The sequence below is a fragment of the Oryzias latipes genome, chromosome 12 (genome assembly GCF_053564925.1).
Source record: "Oryzias latipes strain Hd-rR chromosome 12, Olatipes_Hd-rR_3.1".
NCBI classification, from domain to species: Eukaryota; Metazoa; Chordata; class Actinopteri; order Beloniformes; family Adrianichthyidae; genus Oryzias; species Oryzias latipes.
The window spans coordinates 3,314,521-3,332,500 of NC_136248.1; the positions used below are offsets into that span (position 1 = coordinate 3,314,521).

The following is a 17,980-nucleotide window of genomic DNA, read 5'->3' on the forward strand; positions in this document are numbered from 1 at the left end:
GTTGTGTCCCAAATCCTTCCCTACTCACTATATAGTGCGTTCACCATTTTTTAGAGCTGTCTGAATCTACAATTCCAAAATCCAGTGCCCTAGAAATTTCCCAGAAGTCTTTGTGAAAAACCAGTGTCCATCGATGCTTACTAGTTTGGCTAATAAAGACCACAATGCATTGCGTCTGAACAATTTTTACCAAATCTTTTTTATTTAAACGTATTTCTTTAATAAACCATCACTGTTTTTATCTTTAGAAGATGGTGGACTCATAAATAATCGTCACAAAACGCTCATATTAATTAGATTTTAACTTCGTGAAATTGATGATGTCATATCCGCCAATTAAAGAAAAAGTAGCAAGCAAGATGTCTGAATTGCTTTAAAATCCAGGGCTCTACATAGAGCCGCACTATCTAGTTTTTTAGTAGGTAGGGGTTAGGGCGGGAATTCAGACATGCACTTAGAAACCAGAAGCATCTTCTGACGGATGGAAACATCCACATTTTTCCAGAGATTCCTCCTTGTGGTTTCTATGATTTTTAATATTTTAACATTTTTAAATTATTGATCTGTTGTTTACTTATAGAATATGAATGGATAAAGCCTCAAATCCTGTAATCTAGCCATTAACCATTTCAACAGTTCAGTTGATAGTGGATTCTTTCAATTGCTCTTTGCTTTTCAAGATCCACTCTGATGAAAATGCTGTTTTTGGTGTTTTTAACAAGTTCTTGTAGGATTCTTCTCATGATGGACGACATATGTAAAGAAAATTAAGATTAAAACAAAACATCTGAGTATTTCTTTATTCAAATTATTGTGAAACAGGAGCAGATGAAAAAATGCTGTTTGAAAAAGCTCTCAATCGTAAGTTAGAAATTGAAATGGTCGGGCCGAAGTCTCCCTGCTCTGCTCCATTCTGATCCTCCACCTGCAGACCTACAGATCCATGAACGTCTTTGTTTTCCTGGTCTGAACTGGAATCTGGATCAGAACTGGACGGCTGGATAGCTATAATATTGATCACTATTTTTGCAGCACCGCTAATGTTAGCTTAGGGGTTTTGAGGGGCTGTAAGCTAGCGGGAGAGAGTGTAAACAGAGAGCTCTCAGTTATGGGTGACGGGAGCACCCATGTATCTCCTGTAGGGAACAGTCCCGTAGAGATACATTTCAAATGAACTCATGCCGCTCTGCAAAACAAAAGTTTTTTTTTCTATTTTGGCTAAAAACAGCATGATCGTAATAAAAAAAACACTGAGAACGTTTTATAAATAGGTCTAAAGATGATCGGGGTGGGATTTGAGAATATCTGTACTGTTCTTCATCCTTTTACAGTTTAGGTAAATGGTTTAGAATCCACTTCAGCAAATCTGTTATGTTGTTCTCACCATTTCTGAGGCGTCACAGGAATTTTTAGTTTCATGAGTTTTTCATTTATTTTTTATTTTTTATTAAACAGGAACTATATATTTTTTTTTTTTTAGGTTATTTAGTTTTAAAAAAAAATGTGTCCTTCACTATCAAACATTATAGCTTTTGTAATTTGCTTTTTTTAAATGACGTTTCTTTAACATATGGGGTTGTGTAATCGTTTCTCACCAAATGTGCAACATTTGGTGAGAAACATTTGGTGAGACTTAAGGAAGTCCATCAAATATTTCTGATTTTTGTATTTCTTTTGGTTTTTCATCATAATTCAACATGCTAGTGAATTTAGATATGCCCTTTTAAATACAGTAGTTTCCATTCTGTTATCAACTTCATCTTTAACAGAAAAAAAATACATAAATATACATATATTTTTTTGTAAGAAAATCTTAAATGTGGTCTTTTTTTTAGGGAACTACTGTGATCCTCCTCAAATCCCTGACACCATGACGCTGTTCCCCATCAGCGAGGCCTACAAAGTTGGGGAGTCTGTGGGTTTGAACTGTAAAGAGCCTGGTTTGACGCCGCTGCCTCAGGGCTTCTACAAATGCACCAGCAGTCTGACCTGGGAGCCGCCGGTACCCGCTGACCTGCGCTGCACCGACGGTGCGGTTCACTGCTGTCCTTTGGGTTTTTGGTCCTTATGGATTTTTCTCAGTTAAAAGTTCCTGTGGTTATGAGGCCAGTCGAAGAACGGCTTTGTTTTCCACCTGCAGTGGTTCCGGTGGGTCCTGGTGGTCCGTGTGGCCCGGGGCAGAAGCAGCAGGGATCCAGATGTGTGTGTGAGGATCGAGAAAGCTGCTTGTGAGTCCCTCAGTCTGTCAAACACCCGCTGTGATAGTTACTTCTGTTTAAGAGTCTTTGACTTCTGGAGTGTTCATCCCAGCCCCAGAGGTCAACTTCAGAGAGGAGAACAGTCTATAAAGACTTCCTAGACTAAATTCACCAAAACAATTATGAGTCCAAACAGAATTTCTGACTAGAACATGTGGTGAAAACTCAGAGTTTAACAGCAAAAGGCCTCCTTCCTGCCAAATTTTCCACCTGGTTCTTCATCTTTGTCCTTCTCTTCCTCCTCCCTGTTTTCATCCTCCTCTTCACACATAAACACACAGAATCTTTTCCAGTTCATGTGTTTATTTTGACCTAATTTCACCAGATAAGGATCAAATGAGCTCAAGATCTCATTTGGAGTGCGCCTGAGCTCAGAAGCAAGTCATTTACATTTACAGCATTTCAACCATATTTAACCATTTTTATCCTGAAAGAAGCAGAAGCGTCTTAGTTTGTACAGATTTTACATGTAGGGTTTGCAATATTTTAGGTGCAACATCTAGGTTTTGGGGGAAAATGGTTGACAAAAAAATCTTTCCAACTTTCCTCAGAATACCTTCTCATTCAAAGAAAAAAACACATTTCATGCTTTCAGGTTTGAGGCATCTGTTCTCTTTATTTCTTCTCTTTTGTCAGGTCTGACCCAAAAAAAACCCACAAAGTTCTCAAAGATCTAACAATATAATAAAAAAAGGGAATCTTCACGACTGAATCCAAACTCCTTTACAACTCTGAGAAAATTGTTGTTGTTTTTTTTAATTCCCACTGAACATGAATACAGATGGGGGTGGATTATCTCAGCAAGTAGGTGCACACTGACACAGATCTAGACAGATTTGTGAACAATATTTAAGATAAATGGTTGCTTTGTAAAAAAAAATGTTTCAGATCTTTTGAGTTCATCTCATGACAAATGGGAGCAAAATCAAAAGTGGTACGTTTATATTTTGTACGAATGCAAAGCTCCAGTATTGCTCGCCATTTTTTTTCTGCACCGTTAATGTTAAGTTGGGGCTATAAGCTAAGATAGCTTTAAGCTATGGATGATGAGAAGTGGGGGGGGGTTGCTCCATGCCAACGGTCCCGCCAGGAGAGTTGTGGCTGCAGTCTGATCCGAGGTTGACTTTGTGGCCTTTCAGAACTTCCTTAGATTGATGAGCTGTTTTAATGTTTCAGAAAGGTAAACTCTCTTGATGACAGAGGGACATTTATTTTACAAGAAACAATTGAAAGTGAGTCATATGTGAATTAAACACAGCAAAGATGTTGGTTGAAATAACAGTAATGTTAGAACTTCAGAACTCAAATCTTCAAAATATCATTTTAGAAACATCTCTAATGACTGTTTTATCCACCAAAATGTAAGAATACGCAGATAGAAAAGCATCTTTTAACTGAATTGTCTTTTTTCCTGTGTGTGTTTCTGCACAGATCTGAACCCGATGCTCTCTGTGTGCTGAATGTAGACCTCGGCTTCTCTGTTTCAATGTCCCTCTGCTCCTTCTACGCCGGCCGTTGCCACGGCGACCCACTGTTCTTTGTCAGCGAGGGTGCATGTGATCCAGAAGATTCGTCCAAACTAGAGCAGGCAAAGTTCAGAGCCCAGATGTGCTCGAAGAGCTCCGTTCACACTCCCTGTGGACCGGACACCTGCTACGACTGGGAGACCTGCTCAGGTGAGTCCGTTTTCTTTAGCGAAGGCAGGCGACCTCACAGATGAAGATCTGAGCCTCATTTTCCCTAAAAAAAAAACTGTCTTCATCTTTCCTCAGCTACAAAGCAGTGTTCCTGCAAAAAGCCTCGTGAGTGTGCCGGATATGAAGGGCAGATGTTCTGCGTGAGGATGTCGGTGAGCCAAAGCACCCTCTCCGTGAACCTCTGTCAGATGGGCCTCATCAGGTGTAACAACAGAGCATTTGAGATTGTTAGTGAAGGCGCCTGTGCCAGCAGATGATTCCTCTGAAGCTCCTCTGCAGAACGTCTGTGCCGACAAATATCTCCTCCACTTTTTATCACATTTTATCTGTAAATAAACTCACCTCAAAGCTCAAAGGTTTGCCGATTTATGGCATAAGCATTTTGCAGCCTTCGTGTACTCAACAATTGAATATTTGAGACGATTTACAGCATCAGAGCTGTGCAGGAGGAGCGTGCACACGTGTACGCGGCGCCCTGCACTCACAGGTGTTGTGCTGGAAAACAAGGCGTTTTACAGCAGTCAAGTCTGAAATGGAAACGTCAAACTCAATCAAACTTTTTTAATAAAAATGTGTGTTTTAAGCTAGTTTCATAGTAGTTTGTCATTTATTGTGGTTCATTAATAATTGCATCCATATGGTTTTACAATAGAGGTCTTTGTTTTATTTCCAATTAGTCTTTATTTTCTGGCTCATGTGTTCAAATAAATCAAAAGTTGCTTCATAAATAACATCTCCATGGTGATCAGTTTATTGTTTGTTTCCATGACCTTTAGCCCTTTCTTCTGCACTTTCCTTTTTATTCCGTCTTGAATTTGGTTTGCTTCTATGGAGTAATATTTATGCCACAACGTTGCACACAAAACTTTCTAAGTTGCTAATGAAAATATTAAATATTTGCTTTCGAATTTGTTTTTGGTTTTTGCTTTCAAGAAATATTTTTGGGTTTGCAACACAAATGTTTCCGCATGCGTTGTGTCTCATCTCACTTTTTCCTTATGTTTCTGCTATAACATCTCCCAGATATACCCTTTTAACGCCTCAGTCACAACTGCACTTAGGGGTAGATACGGCCTGTCTGCAGAGGTAAACTCTGGGGCCGCTTGCTTCCAGATCACTTACCAACTGGTGAGCCTATAAGACAAAAATGCTTGTTTTTTTCAACGGGCATGCGGGGGTCACAGAAGGGTATGTGAGGGGAAAGTAGGTGAGATGGAGGCATGTTGAACAGATCCCCCCCCCCCCCCCCCCCCCTCTGAATCCAGCGCGCTGCACACAGAGCCTGATGGTGCTCATAGGGCAAAGATTGGTTTTCTTTGTGTGCAGCCGATGGCTAAAGAGGAGGATACTAGACAGAGCATAGTTTGTGTGGGTGTCTCACGGGCACTTGCGTGTCCCGTGCACATTCCGCATGTAAACCATTTGCACACGGTCAGTAAGCAGCCAGAACTTGGATCTCACTAACAACTAGTGTGGCATTCGGGCACCATAGGAGAGAATCACCCACACGTGTGTAGCTTGAATTATTCCCACAAATATTTCATGACACACTTACCAGAAGCACGGCAGCCGCACGTTTCATGTTCATGACGTCCCACAAGTCACTGCAAGACACAACTGCACTCCTTTCCTGGTAAGTAACTCTTCCTGCATGTTAGTTGTGAAACCATAGTGTGTTTGTGCTACAGGCATTACACAGAGAAAAATCTCTTGGATCAGAGGCAAAGTTTTCTTCAACCTAACAAACTTAAGTCCAGGTGACTTGAAGAAGTTTATCGTAATTGAAACAGGCAACATCTTTATTTTAAGTTATTTTTTTCCCCATCAGAATCTCTTCTGATTGTTGTGGAAAACATCCAGTCAGTAAAGCTGTGTGCTAAAGACAATGCTGAAAATGGAGACAGCCCCTTGGAAAAGAGGTCAAGCATCTCCAACTTCAAAAATTACGTTCAGATGAGCCTTTTAAAGGCCCTTTTCCAGCTATTCCACATGGGCTTCCTATTAAATTTAGAATACATTCTAAGTTATTGTTTTTTGATTTTAGAGCCGTGCTTGGACAAGCCCCAAACTACACTTTTAACCTCCTCACTCCCCAAACTCCTGCACGCTCCTTGAGGTCCTCCGATAAGAATCTTCTGTGTTCCAAACCAGACTTTTACTTGTGTTCACTGTAATTTGTTTGTTTACTTCTATGCCTGAGTGTGTTTTACCTGCTTTAGGCTCCCTGTGCCATTCTGTGTTCTTTCTCTGATTTTATACTGATTTAACTTTGTGAAGCACTTTGTGAGTCGTTCTCTGCGAAAAGTGCTTTAAAATATAGATTTACTTACTTACTACAGATGTCACACTTGATTCAAAATAAGCACAAACGACCCAAATGTGAGCACAGTGACCACATTTCATCCATCCATCCAAATGAAGAGACACTTGGTTTCATAGTTTCTCTGATTTTATTGTTTGGCATTTGATTTTTTCCACTGATGCGTTATTTCTGTCACATCAACATGACCTGCTGGTGTTTGCAACACTCACGTTTAACAGAAACACATCAAGACACTCATAACTCTGTATTATTTTATTTTAAAAGGAACAAAAACATCAAGGTGACAGAAAGATTTAAAAAAGAAACACCAAAAAGCAGTTTGATCCAGAAAGTTTGGAAAAATTCAACAATAATGTGCAAATCAGTTTCTGCTAACAGATCTCCTCAAGCCGGACAAGCATCTATGTCCAAAACGTGGAGACGCTCCCCAGCGCACCGCTTGGCCCCCACCTCACACTCTGTCATGGTCACCCGGACGCCATCTTCGCCAGAGCTGACACACACGGGGGCGGAGTCTGCAGGGCATTTTGATGCCTCCTGGCACAAACATCTTCCCTCTGAATGGTGGACACGATCATACTGATCACAAATGTGGTTTAGAAGTCATAAATAGAGGTTTAAATGAGTTCCCGCCTCCTACCCTCACACACTGTCCCCGGTTGGCAGTTTTCGCAGGAAGTGAATGTCTCCTCTGGCCAATCACAGTCTTGGTCTCTGACCACTGTGAAGTTCCGCCCCAAACAGCGCAGAGCTCCAAGCCTACAGAGTCCTAGCAGCATGTGTCTGGAGCCAACCTTGGCACACAGCGTTAGAGAAGTCCTAAAGGATGAAGATTTATTATAAAAGACCATGAAGACAGACACCGTTATGTTTTCTTTATCTAAAATGCTCAGAGAGACGATGCTCACAGACAATGAAAAGTCATTTTACAAACACATCCACGTTCTCCTACGTTCTCCCACACTTTACACTTTGGGGGAGCTGGAGGAGCGAGAAGGAGGGGCACTGAAAGGAAAAACATGGAGGACAGGACACGGCTGAATATGTCAATCAAATCTGCATTAATAATGGAGTCATTTTCACACAAACTCCTGCTCTGCTCATCATTTGATCTTTTGGTCTGCTCGGGAAGCAGCATTGCAGTCAGTGACACCAACAGACTGAACAAGGTGATCAGGAAGGCGGGTTCTGTCATTGGCTGCAAACAGGACACCTTTGAAGCAGTGATGGAGAGGAGGTCCCTGAACAGACTCCTTTCAATCATGGACAACCCTGAGCATCCTCTCCACCCTCTTCTGAACAAACAGCGGAGCTCCTTCTCTAGGAGGCTCAAACAGCTCCCCTCCAAAACTGCCCGGTACCATAAGTCATTCATACCCAATGCAATAACCCTGTACAACAACACACAATGCAAAAGATAACCTTTGCACATTTCTTTTTCATTTTTTTTTTATTATCTCTTTATTTAGTTGTTTTCTATTTTGCACATTTCTTTTGCACATCTTTTTACTTGCACTGTTCTGTAAATAGCGTTTTAAATTATAATACCTTGATGTCTGTATTTATGCTACATTTTCTTGTTCTTGCTTTTTTTTACTTAATTCTAAGTCTTTTTTTCCCTCTGCTGTCAGTTGCTATGGTGACAAACAAATTTCCCACGTGTGGGATCAATAAAGTATCTCTGATTCTGATTCTGATCTATTTTCAAAGGGTCCTTAGTGAACTTTAAATGATGATGATAACATTTTCAGACTAAAACAAAAAAATCTGTGTCGTTTTCTAGGACATAGTTTCTGCAGGAGTTCAACAGAAATTCACCTCTGAGTTGAAAGTTGGAGCGGAGCAATAAAAAATAAAAAAATATGCAGAGAAGCAGTTTTAAGCTTCATTTTGTCTATAAATGTCCACCATCCTGAGAAAAAGTCTACAAGAACGTGAAACACACCATTTTCATCAGAGTAGATCTTTAACTGACACTCAATTTGTTAGATAAGAAAGCTGCAAATAAAAGCTCTCCAGCTTTCTTCTGTAACCTGATCCTAAAATAAAACAATTTTTTTCTCAAAGCAGTTCCCTGTGGATCAACAGAGGAGGTAAAGAAGACGTCAGGCCAGCTAAAAGAAAAGATCTACGGTAATCTTCATGGTCAACACCTTTTTTAACCTGTGGGCCCAAAAATGGACAGCATGTGGTTATTTCACATATTCCAGCCGGAGCTTGTGTACCTGCTTCACAGTGGATGTCGCCAGGAGAAGGAGACCACTGCAGACTGGGGGTGCACATAATGGTGGACTCCTCACTGCTCAGCACCGACCCCTCTGGACAGGACAGGGACACGCTCTCTCCTATTTGGTAGACTGCCTTTGAGGGCGTGGCTAGGACCAAACCTTTGACTGGAGGAGTCCCACATGTGGAACCTGGAGTGAGAGATGGTCATCAGCTCACATCCACTTTGAACTTTTATGTTTTGACAGCTGCTTCATCACATTTCCTGCTAAATGTTTCTATCTGAAGGATCCACGATTTTCACCATTTGAATACAACCTTTCTCCATGCGTCTAACCCTCAGAAGCAGGAACCCTAATATGTAGCATTCAGGTGCCGTGTGTCTGTGCATGTCTGGTATCAGATATCCGAGTGTCGCTTCAAATGCAATCCACTGATCTTTGTAAAGAACAAACCTGCCCTTCAACAACAACAAAGGACTTTAGCCTCGTCTTCCTCATTCTAAATTGAAGGCAGATTTATTTTTTGATTTGAGTCTGAGCTTCAGATGAGAGTTGATGCTTACTTTTGCAAAGCTTTGCCCCAGTGCGCCATGTCTGATCATCCGCACACGTGGCCACAGCGTCACCGCTCAGGTAAAATCCCTCGATGCAGGAGTACTCCACTCTCTGACCGACTAAATAAAAATCTTTGGGATTCTTTCAAACAAAGACAGACAGAAACTGTTAAGTCTTCAAAACAGTCAGAGGGTCGGAACTTTGTCCAAAGGGCCCACTTTACCGTAACAAATCCATTCCTGAGGCCTGGAGGAGGTCCGCATGTTTTTGGTGGAGCGATGGAAAGACCGAAGCACTGGGGCGCCATCATTCTGTCAGAAAACAATCCACAGAGAAGAAAAAAATGAATCCCACACATCCTACCCTTGATCAAAGACACACAAATGACACGTGTTCATGAGAATCTAGATCCTTGAAAGATCCCGATGGTCGTTTTGTTGTCAGTTCTGAACCTCTGAGGGTAAAACTTGCTTGTTCCCTCATCCTATTCCATAACAACTATTGACTGTAGATGAAAACTGGACTGAGTGACCCCTCCCCCCAAACCGGCATTCCCAACAGGAAGTACCCGCTGGTTCCAAGAAGCCAAAATCCCATGGACTTCTACAGAGAAATAAACAGCTGTTACTTTTGGTCAGAATAACCATTCTGGCTCTGATACCTTTTTTAACATGTTATTTATAATCCTCTTTGTGTTCTCATGACATGTTTTCTGTAGTGCAAGCTGTTCAAGTTATAAACTGACCAATCTGATGTCTCCATAAAAGCAGTCGGTGGTCTAACATTTGAAACATTTGATTGACAGATTTCGTGTAGCCCGCTTTCAAGTGGTAGGGGGTGTGGACTTCTAACAAGCCCACTCCTGTTTAGTGAGAGTGGTTGCCATAGAAACACTGACTCAGACCAATCACTGTTTACTGACGTCATCTGGTTCCAACATGGCGACATCCGTATTGTGAAAAAAATGGCAACTAAATTGACTTCATTTGGTTGGACCCTGAAGCAAGTCATTTTCTATTGATGACGTCACACTCGCTCAGTCCTTAGTTCTTATATACGTTCTTATATACGGTTAATGATAAAGACTAACAGGTTCTCACTGTAAGTGGAGGATGCCGGGTTCCTCACAGGACTTCTGCTCCGCCGCCGGCCCAATACAGCTGTGGCCCCCGTTGCGGGGGGCTGGGTTGTTGCAGCTGCGACTCCTTGATCTTTGACCTTCAGAGCATGAACTCCAGGATGACCAGCAGCTCCAGCTGCCATGGATGACACCTTTCGGAGAAGTGAACCGTCTCATTCCTGATCTAGACGTTTATCACAGAGATCCACGGCGAGCTCATTCTCAGATTGCGGCCTTTTACCCGGTTGCTCTCCGATCACACTCCCCGTCTGGCAGGCAGATCCTGAGGTTCCGGGCCGGCAAACGCAGCGGCACACGCTGCCCGTCAGCAGCGGCCGGCCGTTGTTCTGGCAGGGCCGGCAGTGACAGGGATGCTGCTCGGCGAGGTATTCCTCCGTCGCCATCTTTAAGTGGAGCTTCTTCAAAGCTGCACAATGCACCTCCTTCACCAGCTCGTGGAGAGGCCGCAGCTGCCACAGAAACACCTTAATCAGTCCCTCAGCCTTCATTAAACCTTCAGACAGACCACCCGCAGACAGCCCACATCTCCTCACGAGACCTGTCAATCATTCTGTTAAGGACAAAGTTGAAAGTCTAAAACAGAATAAACGTTGGGACTTTTTTTGATTTAAAAATCTCAAAGTGCGGTCAGTGGTGCAGAGAGAAAAGACGACGATGGTCCTGTGATTGACAGAGCTCCAACAACAGATGCATTAGGAGTAAATGTGGATCGAAGTGAACAAAGACTCTTTTGTTGAACCATAAGACGATTCTGGAGGCCTGACCCCCACCTGATCCTAACAGAAATGTTAAATCCAGTCTGACCCTGTCAGACGGCTTAGAGATGTATGTTTGGTTCCTGATGTTTTGGAGTGCTGAATGATGGGGTTTTTTTTTCAGCTATAGCCTCTGCCAGGCTTACTACTCTGCAAAACTCTCATTCCTTACAAATATGTTGGCCAAATGTGTAGTTAATTTAACGTATTAGACGTGACAGATAACAATGACCATCTGTTAAGTGCAAATAAAACTATTTTTGAAGACAAATCACTTATATAGAGAATTTTGACTTGAGTAGTAAAGATAAATCATCCAACAAAACAGGTGAAAATAAGTTTTGAAATTTTAAACTGAGCTACCAGGTCAGTCATTTTGTCTTCTATCAACTGTAAATCCGTTGATTTAGACAAAGATTATAGTTTTTTGATTTCTGTGTAAAGTCTATTAAGTAATTAATTGATTTCAATTTTATTTATGTAGCCCGATATTACAACAACAGTCGTCTCTATGGGCTTCATACTGGGAATTGTATAATAAACATGCATCATAAAGAACACAAAGTCATAGAATTCAATGGCTAATTGATAAACTAAACTAAATAGACTAAACTAAATTGGCAATCCCTGCCCTTAGACCTTCCTTCGCGGTAAGGAAAAACTTTCCGGATTCCGGAAAAACAGAAGAAACCTCAGGTGTGTCCACATGAAGGAGGGATCCTCCCCCAGGACGGACAGGTAATTTTTACAGTGTAAACCCCTACATGCCATATTTAGCGCAGAAGGAGGCATCAGATCCGACCGTTGATACTCAAATGTGAGCGCAGAAAAAGATGACCAACTGATCCATTTTCATATTCCAGCCTCATTTCTGTAGAACATAAACGCCTTCATTCTTCATCAGTGCACTCCCTTGAGTTTTTATACGATTAATAGTGAATTTTGTACATTTGATTAAACTTTCAGACGGTGACCTTTGCTGTGATTCTGATTTTTCAAAATAAGAGCACAAGCTGAGAGTCATAGCGAGATAAGAGGTCAAATTTCAGAGAAGTTTTTTCATCTACTTTGATTTGATTTATTTAACGTCTGCAGCCTCGGACATAAATGCAGACCAGTGAGGTTAGAGTCACACTCAGTTTGTCACACAAACCTTTAGCTAAATTTAAGCTAAAGTCTTCCTGTGATTAGTGTGGCATTACTGCTGGGTGACTTTCACATTCACACATCTCCACTCTGTCACAAAAGATTCATAAACTTATCTTCATGAACAGCTTGAAACTTTGATTCGGTAAAAAAAAAAACATGACAAATTTGTCATTTATATTCAGAAAAGGCCTGTTCTGTAAAACGTGTTTAGTCCTTCATCCAGAATGGCAGGAGTGAAGGGATGAGAACCAGAAAACCACAGAAGGATCTGCCCACATCACCAAAGTTCATGCTTTTTGCACAAGATAAAATATCATAACGCGAGGATTAACGAGGAAAAACATGTGAATTTAGAGAAAAGTCTGTTACCTTCTGATCTATGACGTCAGGAAAGTCTTTAACAGAAGACGCCCAGTTGTTGTAGGTCTCTCCGTTTACTTCTGGAGTCTCCAGATTCAGCTCAGAAAGAACATTGAGGAAGGACGGATCTCCTCCAAACGTCTTCACCTTAATGCGCAGCTTCTCCCCACTGCTGTCTGAAGGCAGACGGCCGTCAGGTGGCTTGAATTCATTCAACTCGTGGATTTGAAGCGGGAGAATTTTCACTCACGGGAGCTGGAGGACAGCGTTTTCTTCAGCTTTTCACAGACGGTTTTTACTTTCTTAAAGAAGAGAAAGCGCTTCACTTTCCTCCAGCACCTCTGGTACTCGATATCTGTCGTACCTGCAAACAACGAAACACATTCATAATATCCACATACTGTGCAGAGGTACATAAAAAAAGACTCAAATAGAGTTTAAAAACAACATTTTTTTCAGCCAAGGTTCAGAGTCTCCGGCTGGAAAGTAGCAGTTCATTTAAGTCACACAGAACAAAACAGCTGCATTCAGACGTTATACTATATAAAAATTAGATCTTTTCTGCGGTTCACTATGTCTTGCATGTTTGTTCAGGGCATTCACATGACATTCAGAGCATTGTTGGACCTGTCAGGCGTTTGCTATATGAGACTCACAGAAAACTTCTGCTGTGGCCTTCAGCTTTAGCTGCAAATATGTTTGTTCTGTTGTTACATCAGAAAACCTCATTCAGCTGGACACAGTGACCTATATTGCCACAATGTTTGCCAGGAGTTGATATCCTAACTGATGAAAAATATGCATTCATTTTATTTAGTTGAATTAGGACAGCGGTTAATCAATGCTTCAACGTAAATATGCCAGAATTAGCGCAGGAACTAAATTTCATCCGCTGTCTTATGGCAACAATTACATTTACAACACAATACAACACAACAATAATAGTGATAAAGGTATTTACAAAGAATATTTACAATAAAACACGAGTCTAAAGAACCAGAGAATGACAATAATATCATCAGTAGCTGCGGTTACATGGACAAAAGTAATCGGAGTAAACGGCTGATCAGAACAAAAATGCGTCACGTAAACACGGCGTTCGGAATACTCTGTCCCTATCAGACTTATATGGATCAAAATTTCTTTCCGATCAAGATAGATGGGTAATGAAGATCCGATCATGGTGCATGTAAACAGTTTATTCTGATTGGGGGTCACTTCTGCGCTGGTTTAGGTCATGCGTAGAAGGTGTGGCGCTCCAGAGAAGGCTTTGGAGCGCTAACAGGACCGGCCGCCAGCTCCACCCGCACGAAGCGTGTCTCTGAGCAGAGCAGCCGGACTCTTAGCTTCGAGTTTGCGGGCAGGGGAAGGTGCTTTTTTACAGTGTGCGCTCCGCGGAAGTCTTTGGCCCGTAGTCCGTCCTCTGGACAACCAGCGCTGCTGGGAGCACCGGGTATCCTGGGACAACCGGGTCTCCTGGGAGAACCGGGTCTTTGAGCAGAGGAGCAGCTTTGTGACTGTTTGTAAGCTAACGGAGGCGGATTTTGAATGGAGAAATGCAGCGCAGCCCTGAGAAACCGTGTAAACAATCACGTGAATTCATGTTTCCAGTTGTGTCCAGGCAAAATAAAGGCTGATGCTACTCCCACATATTTACGTTCAGCTGCACAAGATGCAAATTACCTACGTGATGGCGGCGCGAACACATCGCGAGGCTCAGCGTCTCTCCAGTTTTTGCAATTTTGCAGTATTATTCCTGCTCATCTCGGGTCTGTTCGTACTGAACAGCTTTGCTTTAACATCATACACCTGACACGAGCTTTTGGATATCGGTGAGGACTTTACCAGCAGTTTTATCACCAATCTTCGACTCATTACTGAGATCGCTAGAACAACCGAGGCTTCGCACTCTACCCGGCCGGGCGGAAGTGCTCGCAGGCGGCGTCGGGATCGTAAACAAAGGCGGGGGAAGCGCGGAAGCGTAAGAGCCAAGCTAAAGCTAACACCGTTCCGGCTCTCTTTACCCAGCATCTTCCTCGATAATGTGTGGTCACTGGTGAACAAAATGGATGAGTTACGACTCCGCATCACCCACAGTAAGAGACTCATGGACTGCAATGTCATGGTTTTCACAGAAACATGGCTACACAACGACGTACCCGACAATGCTATTGAGCTAGCAGGACGCTACATGCTCCGGGCAGATAGAACGGCAGATGACTCCGGCAATTTGCAAGGAAGGTGGGACCTGGGACCATCTGTCCCCTGCCTCTTCCCTGGTGGGGGGTACGGGCCCCTTGCAACGGCGGCCGTGTCCCCGTGGTGCCGGCTTCCTGGGCCCGGCGGTGCTCTCTCCGCGCGGTGGGGGGGTTCACATTACATCTGAGCCGGGGGTGTTGGTGTCCTGGGTTCTGGTCCTTGCTCCTGAGCGCTGGGCCCTGCCAAATTTCCAACTGTGGCCGAGCCTGGTCGGGCCATATTTACAACACCCCTTGTGGACCCTCTTTTTTTTTTTCCCCGGGGTCCCCCCCTCCTGGGCGGGGGCGGCGGGCCCCTGCCTTGCTCCTCCCTGGACCAACCATGGGCCGGGCGGATGGCTGCCTGGAGTGCGGGGCGGGTCTCCCTTGGGGGGTCCTGGCTCGTACCTGGGGTTGGGGCGGGGGGATGCCCAGAACTCCTGGGTGGTGGTGGGGTGCTCGTCTGGGGCTGTGGGCGTCCTTCTCCGGTGGGGCCCTGCGTTGGGTTCTCCCGGCGCGGCGGGGGGGCTGTTCTCCTGGTTGGGCTGGGGCGGCCCTCTCTTTCCCTCCGTGCTTCCCTGCTCTCTGGCTCTGGGGGTCTTGCGGCGGTCCTGCTGGCCCTGGCCTGGTTGGCGGGCTTGGTCGCCCGGGCGGCGGTTGTTCCCTGCCGGTTTCTGTGTGGCGTTGGGGGGTTTCCGGCTGCCGCTGCTGCTGCGGTGGGGGTCTTGGGGTGGGGATGGCTGGGCGCTCCTCCTCCTTCTTTTCACGTTCCACCATCCATTTTAGAAGAACATAAACACTCACCTGAGCACGGGTGTTGGCTCACCTTTGCATTGGCGGTTTGCGTGACTGAATGAGTGAAATGTTTCACACTAGTTGGTTTTAAGGCATAAGTATGCGTGTGAGCACTATATTTTTTGTGTACATGTCGACAGATGGACATTTTTGCAGCTAGCATGTGTGTTTGACACTTGGATGTGTGTGTGGACAGGCTCCGCCCTTTTTGTACTGCATTTCAGCCTTATCATGGTGATTAACAACCAGTAAACTTGTTGCTTTATGCTGCTTCATGGTCTTATCCCCCTTCCCCTCCTACTATCACCCTCCTTCCCCCCCCCTCTCTAACGTCCCTCTCTCTTCTTCCCCTCTTTCCTTTTCCGTCCGGTCCAACACCAAAGATCTTCAAACATGTTTGAAATTAATAAAGTTTGGCCTCAATTACAAAAGGGGTTTATTCAGACATACCTTTGGTTTGTCTGAAGATTAATAAGCCCTCTTGTTAAAGTAAAATATGTCCAACACAAGAGGCCCTCAGCTCTCATCTGTCTGCCCAGCTGTTGGACAGGACAAGTTTAAAAAAAAAAAAAAAAAAAAAAAAAGATGACTCCGGCAAGACAAGAGGTGGTGGATTGTGAATTTATGTCAACAAAGCTTGGTGTACGAACACTGTCATTGTTGGAAGACACTGCTCAGCTAACCTAGAGTTTCTCATGGTTAAATGTAGACCTTTTTATCTGCCACGGGAGTTCACTTCCACCATAATAACAGCAGTCTATATCGCACCGGATGCTAATGCCAAGCTTGCTTTGAACGAACTTCATGCAGCCATTAGTAAACAACAGACTGCTCACTCAGAGGCTGCTTTTATTGTCGCCGGTGATTTTAATCACTGCAAATTAAAAACAGTACTCCCCAAATTTCACCAGCATGTTTCCTGCCACACCAGAGGAGACAAAACTCTGGACCATGTTTATACAAATATCAATGGAGCTTACATCGCGAGCCCCCTCCCCCACCTCGGACAGTCTGATCACCTTTCTTTGTTTCTCACCCCTAAGTATTCACCCCTCATCAACTGTGTGAAGCCATCAGTGAAGACCATCAAAGTGTGGCCAACTGGAGCAGACACTTTACTTCAAGACAGGTTTCAACACACTGACTGGAGCATGTTTGCTTCACAGGCTGCCTGTGGCTCTCACACGGACATTGATATCTACACCTCCTCTGTACTGGATCACATCAACTCCACCATTGACAGTGTAACAACAGAAAAACAGATAACAACATACCCTAATCAGAAGCCATGGATGAACAAGGAGGTTCGACTCCTGCTGAAAGACCGCAACGCTGCTTTCAGGTCAGATGACGCTTAGACCTACAGTAAATCCAGGGCTAACCTGAAAAAGGGCATCAAAAAGGCCAAGTACTGCTACAAGCTGAAGGTAGAGCACCACTTTTCCAACTCTGAACCCCGACGCATGTGGCAGGGCATCCAGATCATCAGTGACTACATGTCAAGCAACTCCACACCAACAGTCACGGACGTCTCCTTCCTTAACGAGCTAAATGACTTTTATGCTCGCTTCAATAGCGACAGCAAGGAGACGGCCACCAAAATCTCACCCTCAGCAGACCACCAACCCCTTAAACTCACCCCCTCAGATGTCCAAACTGCACTGAGCCGGATCAACGCACGCAAGGCTGCTGGCCCGGATGGCATTCCTGGACGTGTGCTTAGGGCATGTGTGGAGCAGCTTGCAGGGGTCTTCACAGACATTTTCAACCTGTCCCTCTCCCAGGCAACTGTGCCAACATGTTTTAAGTCCACATCCATTGTGCCAGTACCGAAACACTCCTCCCCAACGTGCCTGAATGACTATCGCCCCGTGGCACTCACACCCATCATTATGAAGTGTTTCGAGCGACTGGTCCTAGCACACCTCAAAGACTGCCTCCCACCCACACTGGACCCACACCAATTTGCCTACCGCAGAAATAGAAGCACAGAGGATGCAGTATGCACAGTGCTGCACTCTGCACTCACACACCTGGACAATAACAACACATATGTTAGGATGTTGTTTGTTGACTTCAGCTCAGCATTTAACACCGTCATTCCCTCCAAGCTGACCACTAAACTTGGAGACCTGGAAATCAACACCTCCCTCTGCAACTGGATTATGGACTTTCTGACCAACAGGCCTCAGCATGTTCGGTCAGGTCATACCCACTCCACCACCATCACACTTAATACTGGCGTACCACAGGGCTGTGTGCTGAGCCCATTCCTCTACTCCCTTTACACCCACGACTGCAAGCCTGTGCATGGATCCAACTCCATCATTAAGTTTGCAGATGACACCACAGTGATTGGCCTCATCAGTGACAACGATGAGACTGCCTACAGGGAAGAGGTACAGCACCTGGCCACATGGTGCGCTGACAATAACCTGCTCCTTAACACCAACAAGACCAAGGAGCTCATTGTGGACTTCAG

The 17,980-nt window shown here is 44.1% G+C and overlaps 2 protein-coding genes across 5 annotated transcripts in view; one reads left to right on the plus strand and one right to left on the minus strand.

Moving 5' to 3' along the window:
• The window catches only part of c6.2 (complement component 6, duplicate 2), a 31,759-nt gene extending 27,217 nt beyond the window's left edge, over positions 1 to 4,542 (plus strand). For all 3 annotated transcript variants that reach the window (XM_020707901.3, XM_004075139.4, XM_011482101.4), the window contains 4 exons: positions 1,836 to 2,030; positions 2,141 to 2,228; positions 3,690 to 3,934; positions 4,031 to 4,542. In XM_020707901.3, the coding sequence (XP_020563560.1) occupies positions 1,836 to 2,030; positions 2,141 to 2,228; positions 3,690 to 3,934; positions 4,031 to 4,212 (710 nt within the window). In that variant the 3' untranslated portion in view covers positions 4,213 to 4,542. The remainder of the gene's footprint in view (positions 1 to 1,835; positions 2,031 to 2,140; positions 2,229 to 3,689; positions 3,935 to 4,030) is intronic.
• Positions 4,543 to 6,515: 1,973 nt separating this feature from the next.
• Positions 6,516 to 17,980, minus strand: part of c7b (complement component 7b) — a 27,973-nt gene continuing 16,508 nt past the window's right edge. For both annotated transcript variants that reach the window (XM_004075128.5, XM_011482100.4), the window contains exons 9-18: positions 12,717 to 12,830; positions 12,476 to 12,642; positions 10,423 to 10,651; positions 10,162 to 10,333; positions 9,285 to 9,372; positions 9,070 to 9,202; positions 8,504 to 8,695; positions 7,187 to 7,283; positions 6,919 to 7,097; positions 6,516 to 6,835 (exon numbers count right to left, since the gene is read on the minus strand). In XM_004075128.5, the coding sequence (XP_004075176.1) occupies positions 6,663 to 6,835; positions 6,919 to 7,097; positions 7,187 to 7,283; positions 8,504 to 8,695; positions 9,070 to 9,202; positions 9,285 to 9,372; positions 10,162 to 10,333; positions 10,423 to 10,651; positions 12,476 to 12,642; positions 12,717 to 12,830 (1,544 nt within the window). In that variant the 3' untranslated portion in view covers positions 6,516 to 6,662. The remainder of the gene's footprint in view (positions 6,836 to 6,918; positions 7,098 to 7,186; positions 7,284 to 8,503; positions 8,696 to 9,069; positions 9,203 to 9,284; positions 9,373 to 10,161; positions 10,334 to 10,422; positions 10,652 to 12,475; positions 12,643 to 12,716; positions 12,831 to 17,980) is intronic.